Source organism: Bradysia coprophila, unplaced genomic scaffold, assembly GCF_014529535.1.
Source record: "Bradysia coprophila strain Holo2 unplaced genomic scaffold, BU_Bcop_v1 contig_561, whole genome shotgun sequence".
Lineage (NCBI taxonomy): Eukaryota > Metazoa > Arthropoda > Insecta > Diptera > Sciaridae > Bradysia > Bradysia coprophila.
The window spans coordinates 2,130,436-2,148,545 of record NW_023503807.1 but is presented as its reverse complement, the minus strand read 5'-3'; the positions used below and the strand labels follow the sequence as shown (position 1 = coordinate 2,148,545).

Here is an 18,110-nt window from a genome sequence, read left to right as displayed (position 1 = left end):
ATCATACTGGTGGTTAATGATGATCGGCTAGTTGTGTTTTCCTTTGCTGTCGTCAGTTCGATGGTATTTAACGGTCAATTTACGTTAATCGGATTAATTTTGGTGGTTTTCGTTCTATTCCGAGATTCAACCAACGCACCAGCATTTCCACAATACACTTGACATGAAGAGTATCTTGATAGGTTTGTTCCAAGGTCATTTCAAAATGTCAAATTTCATCCACACAAGGCAACTTAAACCTCAACTTTCAGTTGACAAAAATTTTAACGAAAAATTTACAAAGAAATTTGTTGACGTTTAGGTTATGTTCACATCTGTGGATGAAATCGTTGTCGTTCGTGTTGTCAGCGTTCGGGTTTACAGATTATTGTATGCCATACACGTTAAAAATAATGTCATTTGAACGAAAGATTTTGAACAGCCGCCTTTTTGTAACACAGAATTGATCTGTTTCAAGGCCATACGAATTGTCAAATTACTGTCAAATTTCATCCATAGAGACATAACCCCATCAATATTTGTATGAAAACCGAGCTCTGTGAATGAAATCGTGTTCATTCGGCCAGTCAAATTTCATGTTAACAGTTACTTGGAACAAATCTATTTTAAATTTAGTGCTCAAATGGCAGCTCTATTGTGACATAAAAGTTTGGGGTAAATATCATGGGCGCGCGTTAGCATAGCGCCCGTGACGCAAGTCCTATTACTAGAAAAAATTAAAAAAAAATGTTTTTGTCGTAGACTGCAGAACCATATATACAGCAAATATTGAAGTTCCACAGTTCAAATACAAATGACTCCAAATTACCATTAAAAAAAACTAGGCGTCCGTACGAGTTCAACGAGCTATCACACGTTCTTGCAGCTTAAAATTTGGCCACGCAAAAAATCTTCCAAGAAGCCCCATTTCCATACATTTTAGTCAATTTCAGTACTTTAAACGAAATGAAAAAATCCTACGTTACTCTGTTAGTCCGTCCGTCCGTCCGTCCGTGTTTCCTATCTTCTAAAGTCTTCTTTAGATTTTGTTGAAATTTTGGGAGTAGATTCTAGTCGTCATTCTAAGACATTCCAGAAAAAAAAATTTGGGGGGATCCGGCCTTGTTTCGGAGCTAGGGCTCCTCAAAGTTCCCATATAGGCCCCATATAAGAACACCTTTAAGTGTGTGTGTGTGGGTGGGTATGGTAGAACAAATTTGTTCGCTTTTGGTATTTGGTAAGCTCTGCTCACCTCAATTTTTTCCCTAAATTTAGTATTTTTTAAATTTTGAAAAATTTTGAAAAATTTAAAAAAAATTGAAAAATTTTAAAAATTTAAAAAATTTAAAAAATTTTGAAAAATTTAAAAAATTTAAAATTTAAATTTTTTAAAATTTTTAAAATTTTTAAATTTTTTTAAATTTTTTTAAATTTTTTAAATTTTTCAAATTTTTTTAAATTTTTCAATTTTTTTTAATTTTTCAAAAATTTTCAAAATTTTTTGATTTTTCAAATTTTTTAAATTTTTCAAATTTTTCAAAATTTTTCAAATTTTTCAAATTTTTTTCAATTTTTTCAAATTTTTTAAATTTTTTCAATCTACTAATTCTTCCAAAAGAACTGATATCAGTCAAAAACACTCAAAAGAGTAAAAGTGACGCAAGTCCCTGTGCATACTTCCAAAACAACTGATATCGCTGGAGGTGACGCATTCTGCGCTTGTACGCAAAAACTGTAACAGCAAAAATTTGACCAAAGAAATTCTAGAAACAAAATTTTACCAAAAAAAATTTGCGTCACAAGTGGCAGATGTTGAGGAAAGTACTTTAAAGAAATTTTTTAAAATAGGCAAGAATATGTCCTAATACGTCCGAACCATCTGCCACTTTGTCATGCAAAATTTTTTTGGTAAAATTTTGTTTCTAGAATTTCTTTGGTCAAATTTTTGCTGTTACAGTTTTTGCGTACAAGCGCAGAATGCGTCACCTCCAGCGATATCAGTTGTTTTGGAAGTATGCACAGGGACTTTTACTCTTTTGAGTGTTTTTGACTGATCTATTGTTTAAACTAACGCACTTAAACAGTAGTCCAAAATTATCATTTCAGGTTTTTATGTTGGTATAATAAGAAGGTTTTTTTTGACCGTTAAACAACTTTGTTCTTGTGCATGTTTACAGTGTCCAATGTTTTATGCACTGTCCGCTTGTGGTAAGTAGTCTGTTGATTAACCGCAAATTTCTTAAGAGTCAAAAGTCAAGTAATGGTATATTGGCCAGGCCGTAGAATTAGTTGCTATGGAAGTCTGCATCACAGGAGAAACCGTTGATATTTTCTTAAATTACACTACAATCCGAGATCCAACATTCAATTTCGTCACAACTGGACGAACTTATTAGCAAATTTTTTTTTAGTGAGACAAGCAAGCATTTTACTATTTTAATTGAATCGATGAGGTTAAGATTTGACTAGTCTCCGTTTATATAATTTTCGTCCGACCAGGAAAACAAATGCTCCTATCAGTATCAACGATATCGTCAACAAAACAATAAGAACTGGACTCGCTGCCGATTCTAGAAAGGAAAGTCATCGATAAGATCGAGAAAACATGTCAGAAAACAGTTAAAATTACTTTCGCTTTGCGGTAATTGAGCCTCGTAGATGAGGCGATCGTACGTTGCGTTTATCGGATGAATATTTTCGTTTCCATGGACTCCATTTTGCTTACGAACTTCGAACACATCTCCGTTGAAACCCAGTCCATCGGGAAAGCTGTCGATTTGTTCATTTGGCAAATTATTCAATTTAGTGTCGTTAGGTGATTCTGCTTTCAACAGCAGCGCTTCTTTTCCGACCATTCTGAAACTTCTTTTCCGTGACTCCCGATCGGTAGAGTTGTCTATCGGCAGCGGCAGATCAGTCTTAGACGGTACCGAAAATGATGTTCGTACCGTTAGAGTATCGGGTTGATACGAACACATAACTACAAATCTTTACGAGGAGAAAATCTTGAATCTTTGATCTGTCCATAAAAATGTTAGTTTTTCAGTTACCTCCTCGTGCTGTGCGTGAAAATTCCCAGATTTTCCTGAACGGTTATGAATGTTTGCACTTGTAACATTTCGTGGTCCACTTTGCTGCCACACTTATCGTGGTCGATTCGAATAACGTAACGGTCTTGGTCACTGCGATGATCTCCCTGAATTCGACAGTTCTCGTTATTTTCGGTCATAATTATGCCGCCGAAAAATGGCCCAGTCTGAATTTCGATTTCGGATGCGTGTGGCAAACACTTAGTCGCTTGGGCCGAAACTATTGGACAGAACAAATTTATCAGGATAATTATCATTTTCAACGATCACCAGACTTTCTTACACCCTTTCGTCGGCACAACAATCTTTTCCCCTGACAAATCCGAATTCAATTCATTGCCACCAAAATCAGCTCTTGCTGTGGCTTTTTGTTCTGCCAATCTAGTGCTCTTTACATGGAACAAGTATTTCGTAGCCATTCGCAAGTTGTCGACAACGGTTGAGTATTGTCTCTGGTCACTGGAACACGGAATAAATTACAGATAATTATCGACAGAGAAAGTCAACAGACCAATGATTCAGAAATTAACATTAGTAGAGCCACAGTCTCAATTTTCCAATATTTTCTCACAATCGTTCATCCATTAGAATCCATTTGCAAGACAAGGCTGCCAGCTGCCACTCTATGGAGAGGTCTTGTCTATATGAATTCTACGAGGGATGAAAGAGTGAGGGAGAATATTGGAAAAGCGGTACTGTGGCTCTAACTGAATTTAAGTGGTTACTTGTCGACGTGCTCGTTGTTATCCTTTAACGTTTTCGTTTTGCATCGATGAGATCCCCATGTTTGAAGCTCGCAATAATGAATGGAAAAGCCATTACTTCTGTGCATAATGTCCGTGGCATTTTCATCATTTTCGACGAACCATGTCAAATACACCGATTTGTAGTTGGGCTCACCAGTAAGCGATTTGATTTCTGAAAAAAAATGAAGAAAATCTATTGCAACGGGAATCTATTCATAAATGTTCTCCAATCTCGACCCATAATGCCATCTGTGGCAAGTGCTACCCTCTACGATTAAGATTCAAATTCGTACATCTCTTCGGAGATGGTAAGAACGCACTGTAAATAAAGCACCAGAAAAGATTTCTTTAACGGTCAATTGATCCCCTATTTTGTATGGAACGTCGAATGTTAAATTCGGTGGCGGGATAATATCGTGTTTAGACGATAGTATCGTCTAAAAAAACGATAATATCGTTTTTTGGACGATAGTATCGTCTCAAAATCGATATTATCGTTTTTTAGACAATACTATCGTCCAAAAAAATTTTCATCCAGGACGATAATATCGTCTAAATTGAAAAATTCTAAAATATTGTCTGGACGATAGTATCGTTTTCTTGTCGATATTATCGTTCAAAAAACGATATTATCGTTTTCTGGACGATATTACCGTTCTAGAAAATCTAATGGATATTTTCGTTTTCTGTAAGATAATATCGTCCAAAAGGATAATATCGTCCTGGACGATATTATCGTTTTCTTAAACGATAATATCGTCCAGGACGATACTATCGTTTAAAAAAACGATAATATCGCCCAGGACGATATTATCGTTTAGTTTTGGGTGGTAATATTATCCAGGACTCAATTTTACTCAGAGGTGCAGCAAGAATCGAATTCTCTTCCAAAATATCGAAAAACAATTGTCAGAGGAAATCACCTACACATCAGTGTTTAAAAAAGGCGTTTAGTTCGTCCATAAATAATTCATCTTTTTACGAAATGAATACCAATTTTGATTGTAAATAAAAAGCGTTTTATCACGCCGAGCGATCCGGCCCATTGCCCCGGAGCGAAGCGGAGGGCCGCAATGCGAGCCGGGCGCCGGAACGGTGTCGGAACTTAGGAGTTAATTTTTTTTTCTCGCATCGTCTCATAATTAGTCTGTGTAATTTTTCTATATAAAATTTAAATTTACGGAACCAAATGAACCAATTTTTAATATATATTTGCCGTCTATAAAAAGGTGTTTATCTGCAAGATTTTGTGTTTCGTCTTCAACAACCATCCAGAACGATAATATCGCCCAGGACGATATTATCGTCTAGAATTTTTATTTTAAATAAATTAAAAACGATATTATCGTCCTGGACGATATTATCGTCTCAAATTTAAAAAATAAATTAATTAAAAACGATATTATCGTTCTGGACGATACTATCGTCCAGAACGATATTATCGTCCCAAAAATTATCGCCCAGGACGATAATATCGTCCAAAATAAAGATAAATTTGTTCAGAAAAAGAAAATAACGATAATATCGTCCAGCGGATATTTTCAGCCAGTACGATATTATCGTCAAAAAAACGATATTATCGTTTTTTGAACGATAATATCGTTTTTCAGACGATAGTATCATCAAAAAAACTATAGTATCGTCCAAAAAAACGATATTATCGTCAAGAAAACGATAATATCGTCCTGAAAATATTTTAAAATTTATAATTTTAGACGATATTATCGTCCTGGATGAAATTTTTTTGGACGATAATATCGTTTTTTAGACGATACTATCGTCTAAAAAACGATAATATCGTTCCTGACGATATTGACCGTGTAGTTATGTCGCCTCATCGTTATTTTAGAATGACGAGACCGATTCACACATTTTCGGAAACTTGCAAAACATTATTAGGTAGACAAGACTGTGGAATGGTTATTCGCACGCGCGTCCGAATAGTCAAATCCAATGTGAAATTAAAAAATTTACCTCGAACGTTTTCGGGATCTATGAACCCATCTACAGGAGATGATAAACCAAACATTATTTCCTTGTCATGCAAATAACGTTTTCATGCCATGGGCACAACTTTCAGAATTTTTCTCGCAATTTAGGCCCTCAGCATGAAAAGCTGTATTATATACGCATCTGTTGTAAACGGTTTACTTTAGGCACTATTTCGCATGTCGCCCTCACTTCGTTCGGGCTACAACTCGCTAAATTGCCTAAAAAATACCGTCTACGTAAATAACTAGTCCTTGACTACGCACAAAACAACCCGATTCACTAACTATAGTTAGCAAGATAGCTATTAAACAATCCTCGGTCGGTTCGCCTAATTTGTGATTGGATATTATGAATGCACACTATTCTTTCGTGATTGAATGATGAAAGTGATACATGATGCAGAGCATGGCATAGAACAACGTATTGCTGTTCGTTTCGTCTTTCCTACCTCTTATGTCGAGTCATATTTTCCAGACAAAGACTTTAGTTGTTGATCCGTGAGTTCAAATCTTGATAATGAAAAAAAGTGGAACGGCTAATATTACCATAAACGAAGCAAAAAAAAACAATCTCGACAATTCCCTTGTTGTAATTTCATACACACAGACAACAATCATGACCGTAGCAATTATAAAATGAATCAGAAAAAAAATTATCCCTTTCAGTCAATGCGTAACGAGGAAAAAAAACGTGAAAAAAAATTGGCAAATTATCATGTAACATCATTATACATTGTACTAGTATAATAGATTCGCCTGCATCAACTTAGATAAGTATGTTCTTGCTGCGCCGCAGCTCAGGTATACATATAATTATTTGCTCTTTCTACTTGTTTCACATCTGGTTTTAACATAAAATATACATACAAAGTCTGTACGATTTAACATGTAGTGTTATGTGAACATTAAAGACGAACGACGTTTTATAAAGAATTTCATCCGAAGCACATTATTGTGAAGACAACCATTGACCCATTGTAAAGTTGTTTTTTTTTTGAAAGAGTCACGGTTACTTTACGGAAACTATACCTAAACTCTTTTTTTGCTGTTACAGATAATTCCACGACCAATGAACTTTCCACCTAAAATCGTATAGGCAACTCGTGTGCTTTAAAATTCATGGCATGTCTTAAAATTGAACATGCATTTATATGTTCTGCCTACAAATTTGACTATACCTAATGTTACAGTAATTAATTGAAAGATTGCTATACCAATGAAAGTGTTAACAACGAAATTACTGTGAATTATGGGATATGTGGCACCGACTGTCGTAGAATGCATTTTTTACATATAAGCAAAAGTAACTGCACAAAGTACACGTTCAGAATGATAAAACCATTCTGTTTAAACATTTTTGGGTTTTTCTGATCACTTGTCTCCTTCCAAAAGATTGAAGAGTAGACATGAGTGGGCACAGCCCCTTGGCAACGCCCGAACTTCTCAATTTCAACGCCCACGATTATTTTAAATGCCCGAAAAATGTCTATTGATCGAAAAGCCCGAACCCGAAACCGATGCCTATAAACTTATATTAGAAAACTTGCCTATTTTAAAGTGTAAATTTGCACAGACTCTAATCCTAGTGGCAAAAATGAATTGACACTAAGATTAGGGCTTGTGCAAATGACATATAATTTATAAGTCAGTAAAGTATTTTCTTCGGCAGTTTTGTAGAGTTTTCAACGCTCTACATTCTGCTAGAACATTGTTTTCAAAAATACTCTCAACTTTCCGAGTTATGACCATCTGAAAGTTAAAGTCGTCCGGGGGGACTTCTTCCCGGGCACCTTCGGATCCATCAACCATATGCCTGGACTTAGTTTTCAATGATCTACGTTTTCCGCACACAGGCTATCGCGGCCCTTAAAATTCTCAAAATTCGATACGCCCTAACATCTATGGTTTTAACTCATCCAACGAAAACAAGCTATATACCTTTTAAAAAGAAACGCAGTTCCTACCGTGATTTCATCAGCCTACCGATATTTTCTATGTTCTTGCTAGAAGCAGTGCTGTGTTGATACAGTTTAATGTAATTTGCAAATCAAACACTGGGCGATTTTAGGCCTCCTAATTTTCTATGTTTATAAACATCGTGTGTGCCGTTGCTTTGAAAATGGTCATGGCCCATATTTTTCCTTCAAAACCCTCACGTCCACAAGTTTATAAAATTCCCAAGCCCGTTCCCGTGGGCATAGAAATGGCATGTGAGTAGTCCACTTTTATGGGTGACCCACTCATCTCTATTAAACAATTTTCAACTTCTTCTACTGTGCCGTATCAAATCACATCAAAGAAAATACAAAGTCAAAAAAAGAAGCTTAACTGCGATATAAACAAATCAAAATCAGGTAAAATATAAATTACAGTATGGCTCGCTACATCGGTAATTGTACCTCTCATCAATTCATTATTCAATCAATGGGTTGTTTGTATTTTGGTCTTGTAACATCATGTTAAATTATCGGTCGTTAATGACCATCTTACTACGATGCATGCGATAATCTACTATTTCATTCGATTTTTTAGCCCCGTACGAAGTACTGGGGGCTTATAGGATTACGATGCCGTGTGTAATTGATGGAATTCGAAGCAGACGGTAAGGGCAAAGTGTTTGCCTATGTTCATAGATGACGAATCTGCAATAAAAATTTTGTCTGTCCGTCTGTCCGTCTGTCCGTCACGTCGATATCTTGAGTAAATCAAATCCGATTTCAAAATTTTTTTTCCTGAAAGATAGTCAAAATAGTGAGGCTAAGTTCGAAGATGGGCATATTCGGGTCGGCCCTTCGTGAGTTAGGGCCACCTAAGTGATTTAAGGTCTTTTGGTGATATTTGTGGCAAAATAAACGATGGAAATGTAAATGGCACGGCAAATGATAGGTATTGTCAATACCAATCCAGGAAAAAAAAGTTTTTTAAAATCGGGTGAGTCGACCGTGAGTTAGGGCCTTAGAAGTGAAATGCTACTAGGGCCCTATGTTTTTATGTATTTTACATAGAACTCGAGTAAATTTCAATCGTTTTTCGTAATTTTCGTTTGATTTGGAAGGTAATCGAAGGCCGAATAGAAAGTTGTTGAAAAAAAAAAAATGGGTCCTTGGCCTAAGGCCGCTACTAGGGCCCTATGTGTATTTCACATACAACTCGAGTAAATTTCATCCGTTTTTCGTAATTTTTGTTTCATTTGAAAGATAATCGAACACCGAATAGAATGTTGTTGAAAAAAAGTTAAATTTGGGTCCTTGGACTAAGGCCACTACTAGGGCCCTATGTGTAGTTTACATATAACTCGAGCAAATTTCATCCGTTTTTCGTAATTTTTGTTTCATTTGGAAGGTAATCAAAGGCCGAATAGAATGTAGTTGAAAAAAATTTTAAATCTGGGTCCTCGGACTGAGGCCGATACTAGGCCCTTCAAAAATAAAATTTTAGGGCGATTTGAAATTTTTGTTTCATTTGAAAGGAACGTCGTACGGGGCTTCGTAATTGCGCTATGCGCAATTTGTAAGATGCACACATTACATAATAATTTTACTTTAACTACATTAACCGGCGCAATAGGCTTACGGTCAAAGTAGGGTGACAGATGCACTAGGGTCACGTACGCAATAGATATACGGGTTTGTACGGGGCGCAGTCGCAGCAAACGCTCCGACTGTTCTGATGGCTCGTTTTTCTTTGTTTTATTAATTCGCTTTTTACAGGTTAGCATGGTATGTTACAACTGTAAAACCAACCAAATATTTTACATATAATAGTACGACTAATTAATGGTTGTTGTTGTTGGCTGTTAATTTTGTATGCCAGACAATTTGTACAACTTCTTCTGTATACATTCGATCAAGATATACATATGTATGTACGTGCACTGTGCATAAATAGTGAATTGTAGAGAAAAATTGAGGCAGATTTTTATCACTTTGATATCTCATTTATTTTAATAATAGAGAAGATTTTTCGTGCTGCTGAAAATATAAATAATTTTACAATATAAAAAAAACCGCCGTTATAATTAATTCTATTCTCTTCCGTAATTACATTTAAGTTGAGCATTCTTTTGTATTCAAATCTGAACCACTGAAAAGTGTTTGTGGCTCGCAGAGTATTTTCTTTCTTTCTTTCTTTTTCAAAAAAAAATATTAGCAACACATTCGTGCATTGACAACCGATTAAAGTTTGGGAAGTTCTTCGTCTGCTCATTATTATTCAATTTCATAAATTTAGGCAGACACGTAAAATCGAGCACACTGATTACCCAGTTTCTTGTATTTAACCATACGGTTTATATTTTTAATAAAACCGATGCTTTTGATGGCATCGTCGACTTTCAAGACTATTATCGTAGCGGATTTATTTGGCTCTATGTAAACACAAAGATTCGAACATCTTTCTCATAACGAATGAAATCGTTGAAGTTTCTGGTTTTTGATTTAATTTATTTTTTTTTATTTTTTAATTGGACTTTAAAAAATGGATGGTAATTGACGAACGTTATTAGCTTTTGGTTGAGCGTTAAAATTAATTCATTTTACCAATATTTTCAACCGACTTGTACGAATCTCGACCTTATAATGTTAAAGTAATTTAAAATTATTCTGGTAGACCAAGAAAAAATAATCCCACGAGTATAATGCCCCCTTAAAGAAACTATACTACAAATACTTAGGACTGTTCTGAAATCATTATTTTATTGATCTTTGTATGCATAAAGGTTTTAAATATTTCTGTGGCTGTACAGCAAGCAAGCGTCGAATTTGGAGGCTTTAGTGATAAGAGCTACCGCTGAGGATTGCTTGTAATGTATGTTTGAATTCATACAACGAAAACAAGTCATCTATCTTTACAGAAGAAACCCATGGCCTACTGTCATTTCATCAGCCTTCGAATATTTTCTTTGTTTATGACAGAAGGGAGGGGTAACCGACTTCAAAATAATCCCTAGATTTCAGTGAACCATCGAATAGAAGCAGTGCTGTGTCTGAGCCGTCTAAACATTCAAATGTTACAAATGACAAATACAAGTTCACTTCACGATATGTAAACTTCTGGTTCAGTTGTTACGTTTATAAGACGAAAAAAATGTTTCCAAATTTTCAAACATGCGTGAAGTGAACGAATGCATGTGTTTTTATTCATACCAGAAATTATCAAGGTAAATATAGTGAGGAGGTAATGCCATTCAGACGCGCAGCCTAGCACACATAAGCTCGATGCCAATGACATCTTTTTTTAAAATGGTTGACTACGATTTACTTGTATTTCACAAAAATATTTTCACTATCTCACAACAGATGGCCCAACTTTCTATTCCATTTTTTGCTTTCAACAAAGGAATTAGATGGCGTTTGTATCGAACTTTCGTGCCACCACACATCTGATTCGGTTATATATGGCATAACCTCCTCACTATATTTACCTTGGAAATTATGACTTCTGCCTTTACGAAAGAAATGCAAGGCCTATTTTGATTGTATAAGCCTCCGATTATTCCTTATGTTCATGATCTAGCTCTGATAAGACTAACTTGACCAATAGCATCTCTATCAACACCTAACCAATACCCTCTCGAGCAACCTAAATGCATTTAGGCACCAATGGAATAAAGACTTTTATGATCATACGCAGTAAGATGGAGAAACAGGGTAGTAAATTCATTACCCGAATTTTTTTTTTAATTGCAAAAACTTAACAAAAGCTAATAACTTTAATAACTTACCAGAATTTATTAAAAAGTCAAGAAAAAAAGTTTTACATGCTTTTGTTTTCTCAAGAGTCGAAAGTGGCTTATTACACACACTGAGAAAAACGTTGACAGTTCTGTCTCCAGGTAATGTAATTTTTCATAAAAAAATCACATTACCTGTGACAGGTAATGCTGCTTTTGTATAAGAAATTACATTACCTGGGGAAAGATTATCTGTCACAGGTAATAATCTGAAAACTTTTCTGTCAGTACACCTAGGTAATACAAGAAATTTGGTTTAGGTTTCAAAAGCATGTAAAATCCATTACATAACTTGAGATAAAAGTTGAAAAGTCTCGTTTTTGTGTGTTTATTGACGTCGGCTTCGCCTCGGATCGACAAAATTCACACGAAAACTCTACTTTTCAACTTTTTATCCTTAGTCATGTAATAGTATTTTACATGCTGAGGGCGTCGAAATTAGTGCTTGAAACATGAAAACTACCGGTTCGACGCATGTAGCATGTAATAGTAGATTACGTTGGATGCTGCGAAAGTGATTCATTACACAAGGACACAATTTTGTGATACGAGCAAACTCACGAGTAAGTTTTTGAGCAACAAGCTTCGGTAACTGTTTTCGAGGCAAGTGTAGAGTTTGCATATCCGAGCCGAAGGTGAGGTATGCAACTACACTTGTCGAAAAAACAATACCGAAGCTTGTTGCTCAAAAACACGAGTGAGTTTGCGAGTTCTACAAAATTGTGTCCGAGAGCAATGAATTACGTCGCAGCATCCAACGTATTCTGGTTTATTGCCTGCTCATGCGAAAATTGACTATTAAACGGCTGTTCTGCAGAAATTCTACATAAATTCAGTATCTCAATAAACCAACACCAACAAAACAAAAATAAATCTGTTCTTCCGATAAAACGTTTACAAACAAATCTAGTGTGCTGACGAAATCGGCTCACACGCTACACGTCTCCTAAAAAATTGATGCCGAAAACAGCACTCGTGTTACATTAGTATTGTCGCAACCTCGGTCGCAACAGTAGTTCAAACTCCGTTGGTGACATGTTGACATTGAATAGTTTTTCGCAGTTAGTATCGATGAAGACGCATTGTTTGTGCAATTATTTTGTTAGTCCTTTTTAATGTTTTCAAAAAAATGTGCAACAAAGTGTTGTGTTTGTACTATAAGCAAAAGCATTTAGTGTTACAAGTGAAAAATACAACGAAATGTGTGGCCATAAAGTGTTACTTCGGAACATCAAAGTTATTGTTACAATAAATATGGCCGACAATTCTGTGTTGCGAATTCTTCTAAAAGTATGTTGTAACCAGATTACTTGCGTAACAAGTTTTTCTGAAATAACTGTTTTCATCGACCAATATTTTTATCAAAAAAATGTAATTTTAGCGACATTTCTTACATTCTTTTTCGATCGATCGATTCATTCAACAAAAAAGATAAAATGAAAGCAAGGCAAATTTTACTTGAAAGAACTGTCAACTTGAAATAAACCTCAAATATCCCTAGTGTAATGGATCACTTTCGCAGGGGGTAAACAGCCGTGTAATAGTCAATTTTCGCATGGGGCAGGCAATAAAATCCATTACATAACTCGGGATAAAAGTTGAAAAGTCTCGTTTTTGTGTGTTTATTGACGTCGGCTTCGCCTCGGATCGACAAAATGCACACGAAAACTCTACTTTTCAACTTTTTATCCCTAGTCATGTAATAGTATTTTACTATGCTGGTGCATGTATTAAGGCTATTACATGTATAGGCAATAACCTTTACATCACTCGCATAGTAAAACGTCGTACTACACACGGGAAATAAAGTGATATCTCGTATCACGATGAGTAAAAGTACCTCGGGCTGCCGCCCTCGGATACTTTTTCTCATCTGGATACGAGATATCACTTTACTTCCCTTGCATAGTAATGTACTATTACATGCTGAGGGCGTCGAAAGTAGTGCTTGAAACATGAAAAGTACGGGTTTCGACGCATGTAGCATGTAAAATACTATTCCTTTACGAAGGAGGGAAAGACTTTTCCCTAGGGATGAAAAGTCCATTTTCCATCTCTAGTAAAGGAAATAACTGTTTTTATCTACTTTAAAAGTAATAGTATTCACTCAATCTAAACAGAATTGATATAGAAGTACACTCGTATTAATGGTTTTTTGTAACGTTTTCTTACGTACTTTCAATCGACTAAGACGAATATCTGAACAATGATTTAACTCACGGCTTATTAAAATTATTAAAATAGTGTAAACGTTAGCAAGAAAAGCCTCAAGCCTAATCAAAACAACTAAAAATCCCACTGAGATCCCGAGGTGACCGATCGCAACATCAACGCAACGCCCTGAAAGTGCACAATTAACAGTGTAATGCTCCCGATTCGTTTGATTTGTTGGTATATTTACATAATAGTTGATTTGACCCATTACATAGCTTTGATCCGGTTAAGCAGATATTATTAATTCTAACGAGTTATCACGTAGTTTCATAATTGCAAAGTTTGCAGTAAAAGTTAAAAATAAATATAAATGTTAAAACTCAGAACGATTATTTTGCACAATGTCTTAGTTCTAGTCATATGTACAATGTATAAGCAGAGGTAGGTATTATATTCGTTACCAATATTTTCACTCGGTTGACATGATGCAAAGTTGAATGTAATTTGAGCCAAATAAAACGTTAGCAACAATATTGACATTTTTTGTTGTTGTTGTAAATGAAGAAGAATTAATATTTAAATTAAAAACAATTCAACCGAAAACTTTTAATATCATTAGGAGATTCAATTCTTTTTACAATTTTGTCACAGTATTTCTTTCGCGCAATTTGTTTTGTATAATAACACCGTACACAATCCAGCAAATTTGTTTTCAAAATCACCGAACTGGCAACAATTAACAATTGGACGAGGGAACTATATAAGTGGTTTTCTTCGGATACATCAAAAAAAAACTCTAAACTTTTAACTTTACGATTATGTTCTTGTCATTTTGTTACGATCACCGCAACATTCATACCACAACTGAGTTGTGGATTCTTAGCGTGAGAAATAAATGCTGTTTTCGCGTCCATTAAGAAAACACCAAAGAGAAGAAGAGCTAAAAACATCCGACAAAGAATTAAATGGAAAGAGACTCTCCAGATGGAAAGCGAAATCTATTATCATCATTTTGAATGGCATTTGATTTATGCTTTTCATTTGGGTATATAACTTTATTGAGCATTTGCATTGAATTTTTCAAAACCGAAAGAAAAATAACAAAAACGTTTCAATTTCGTCAATGTGGCATTCTCTGTAATAAATAATTTGAAATAAAACCACAAAACAAACTTTTCTTCAAGAAAAAACAAGAATAGACCGGCTATGAGCCTAGTGAGGTCTTTTTTCTTTCTCTCAATTTTCTCACTTCTCGAGATACCAACTACCAAATACGTGAGTTACAAATAGGCAAGCAGGAAGAATAGTTTCTTCAGTCGATATCCAGCTGTTGAACAGTAAACATCGCCACCATCGTTCTATCAGTTTCGTAGTCAACTACCAATTTTGTATTCAACTACCAAACTCAACTATTCAACAACCAGTTTGGTTGTCAACTACCAAATTATCGAATTATAAATAGGCAAGCAGCCTAAATAATCTCATCAGTTGGTGTGCAGCTCTCAAACAGTTAACATCTCTACCACCTCTCTATCAGTATGGTAGTCAACTACCAGTTTGGTAGTCAACTACCAAAAATTCAAGCTTTAAATAGGCAAGCAGGCAGAATAATTTCGTCAGTCGGTGCGTAGTTCTCGAATAGTAAACATCTCTTCCCCAAAAATTACGTTTGGTAGTCAATTATAGCCTTGGTAGTCCAACTACCAACTACCAAATTTTCGAATTGCAATGTTAACTGTGAGCTATCGGTAATTATTATTTGCCTGGTGTTGATTTGCTCATAGTAGCATTGCAATTTATCATCGTGGTAGCCAACTACCAAATTCTCGTGTGGAAATAGACAAGCAGTCAGAATAATTGCATCAGTCGGTGCAAAGCCCTAGAAAAGTAAACATCTCCAACTATGAGCGATTGGTTATCAGATAACAAATAATTATTATTTGCCTGGTGTTGATTTGCTCATAGTAGCATTGCTATTTTGAATCAAGGCTGAATCAAGGTCTCATTTTTTATTTGTGACACAGACACATGGACGGACAGACAGACAGACGGACAGACAGACAGACGGACAGATGAAGTGTCCACAATAGGGTTTTTTTCTAAAAGAAAAAAGACCTAAAAAATCTCGCACAGTGCGCGTATGATCTTTCCTTACCTACTTGCGTTATTCTTGAGTACTTATAACGTGAGGCAACGTCGAATTTACATTTTACATTCAATTCCATGTTAATTTCACATCACAGACCACCTTTTGCTAGAAACTTTAACGCTCAGTATATATTACGGTGTAATTTATGCCCCAGGCATGAACTAGTTATTTTAGTGTGTCCGCTAAGGCAAAAGATTGTTCAAATTGAGGTAAAATTGATTTTATGATTTTATTATGATCTGTATGGAATGCTGATTCCAAAATCATCACAGGCAACTCCGGCAACTCACTCGTTCCAACTGGAGCGGCCGTTATGTCACTTTGGCTTCACTGAATTTTCATGCCCATTTCTAAACAGATATCGATCTGGAATAAGTTGTAAAATATTCTTAAATGCACAAAGTTTTTTGCCCCGTACGAAGTACAAAGGGGCTTATAGGATTACGATGCCGTGTGTAATTGATGGAATTCGAAGCAGACGGTAAGGGCAAAGTGTTAAAAATTTTGTCTGTCCGTCTGTCCGTCACGTCGATATCTTGAGTAAATCAAATCCGATTTCAAAAATTTTTTTTCCCTGAAAGATAGTCAAAATAGTGAGGCTAAGTTCGAAGATGGGCATATTTAGGGCATATTGTCAATACCAATCCAGGAAAAAAAAGTTTTTTAAAATCGAGTGAGTGGACCGTGAGTTAGGGCCTTAGAAGTGAAAAGCTACTAGGGCCCTATGTGTATTTTACATACAACTCGAGTAAATTCCATCCGTTTTTCGTAATTTTTGTTTCATTTGAAAGGTAATCGAAGCCCGAATATAATGTCGCGAAGAACGTTTTAAATTTGGGTCCTTGGACTGAGGCCGCTCCTCGGCCCTAAGTGTATTTTGCATATAAATCGAGTAAATCTCATCCAATTTTGCTAGTTTTTGTCTTATATGAAAGGTAATTGAATACCGAATAGAATGTGGTGAGAAAAATGTTTTAAATTTGGGTCCTTGGACTGAGGCCGCTCCTCGGCCCTAAGTGTATTTTGCATATAACTCGAGTAAATTTGATCCGTTTTTCGTAATTTTTGTTTCATTTGAAAGATAATCGAACGAGGAATAGAATGTTGTTGAAAAAATTTTAAAATTTGGGTCCTTGGACTAAGGCCTCTCCACGGCCCTAAGTGTGTTTTGCATATAACTCGAGTAAATTTGATCCGATTTTCCTAAATTTTGTTTCATTTGAAAGGTAATCGAACACCAAATAGAATATTGTTGGAAAAAAAAATTAAATTTGGGTCCTTGGACTAAGCCCGCTACACGGCCCTAAGTGTATTTTGCATATAACTCGAGTAAATTTCGTCCGATTTTCCTAATTTTTGTTTCATTTGGAAGGTAATCGAAGGCCGAATATAATGATGTTGAAAAAAAATTAAATTTGGGTCGTTGGACTAAGGCCGTAACTAGGCCTTAGGCCTCTCAATAAATTAAAATTTAAGGTCAACTTGAAATTTGTGTTACATTTGAAAGGAACGTCGTACGGGGCTTCGTAATTGCGCTATGCGCAATTTGTAAGATGTACACATTTCATAATAATTTGACTTCAACTAGGGTGACAGACGCACTAGGGTCACGTGCGCAATAGATGTACGGGTTCGTACGGGGCTCAGTCGCAGCAAACGCTCCGACTGTTCTGACGGCTCGTTTTTAAATTTTTTTCCGAGAAAAAAAAAACAAAATGGCCGAAAAAAATGGCGGAAGTTGGAGGTTCATTTTTTTTCCTGCTTAAAACCTTGAAATCCCATCGAAATGCTAAAAAATCCCGAAAACTTTCTTCGGTCTGCTGTACTTAGTATCCTAGTATACTGATTTTTTAAACATAGCTGAAGCTACTTCGAATTCCTTTCTCCTTGAACTCGATACATAAAAAAATGAATGAATCGAACTCGGTATGTACGAAGTGGACGTTCTACTTTTAATTATTAACGGTCATAAAGTCGGATAAATTTGAAAGTGAATGGAGAACGAAATTAATTAATGTTCGGCCTAATTAAATGATTGTTACGGAAATGCGAAGGGGGAATTATTGTATACTGGTTTTAAACTGCATGGAATTTTGAATAATAATATTGATTTGTATGGTGGTAAGTGGCAAAAAAGGATTTATTGAATAAAATAGCAAGTCGTACCCACTCCATTGATAGATCTCGAATGTGCAGACTCTTTCCTGCCAATCCGATTGCATTAATATGCAGTTAAAAAAAATACCATTTCTCATCAGCCCATGACCATGG

General features: G+C 35.6%; 1 protein-coding gene across 1 annotated transcript; it reads right to left on the bottom strand.

The window, feature by feature from the left end:
* Nucleotides 1-1,978: 1,978 nt before the first annotated feature.
* LOC119083120 lies at nucleotides 1,979-14,548 on the bottom strand. Its single transcript, XM_037192753.1, has 6 exons — nucleotides 14,152-14,548; nucleotides 3,794-3,986; nucleotides 3,352-3,527; nucleotides 3,030-3,288; nucleotides 2,609-2,967; nucleotides 1,979-2,549 (listed from the first exon to the last, which is right to left on the bottom strand). The coding sequence occupies exons 1-6, from the start codon at nucleotides 14,228-14,230 to the stop codon at nucleotides 2,434-2,436; spliced, it is 1,182 nt and encodes a 393-aa protein (XP_037048648.1). The 5' UTR covers nucleotides 14,231-14,548; the 3' UTR covers nucleotides 1,979-2,433.
* Between the last annotated feature and the right edge of the window lie 3,562 nt (nucleotides 14,549-18,110).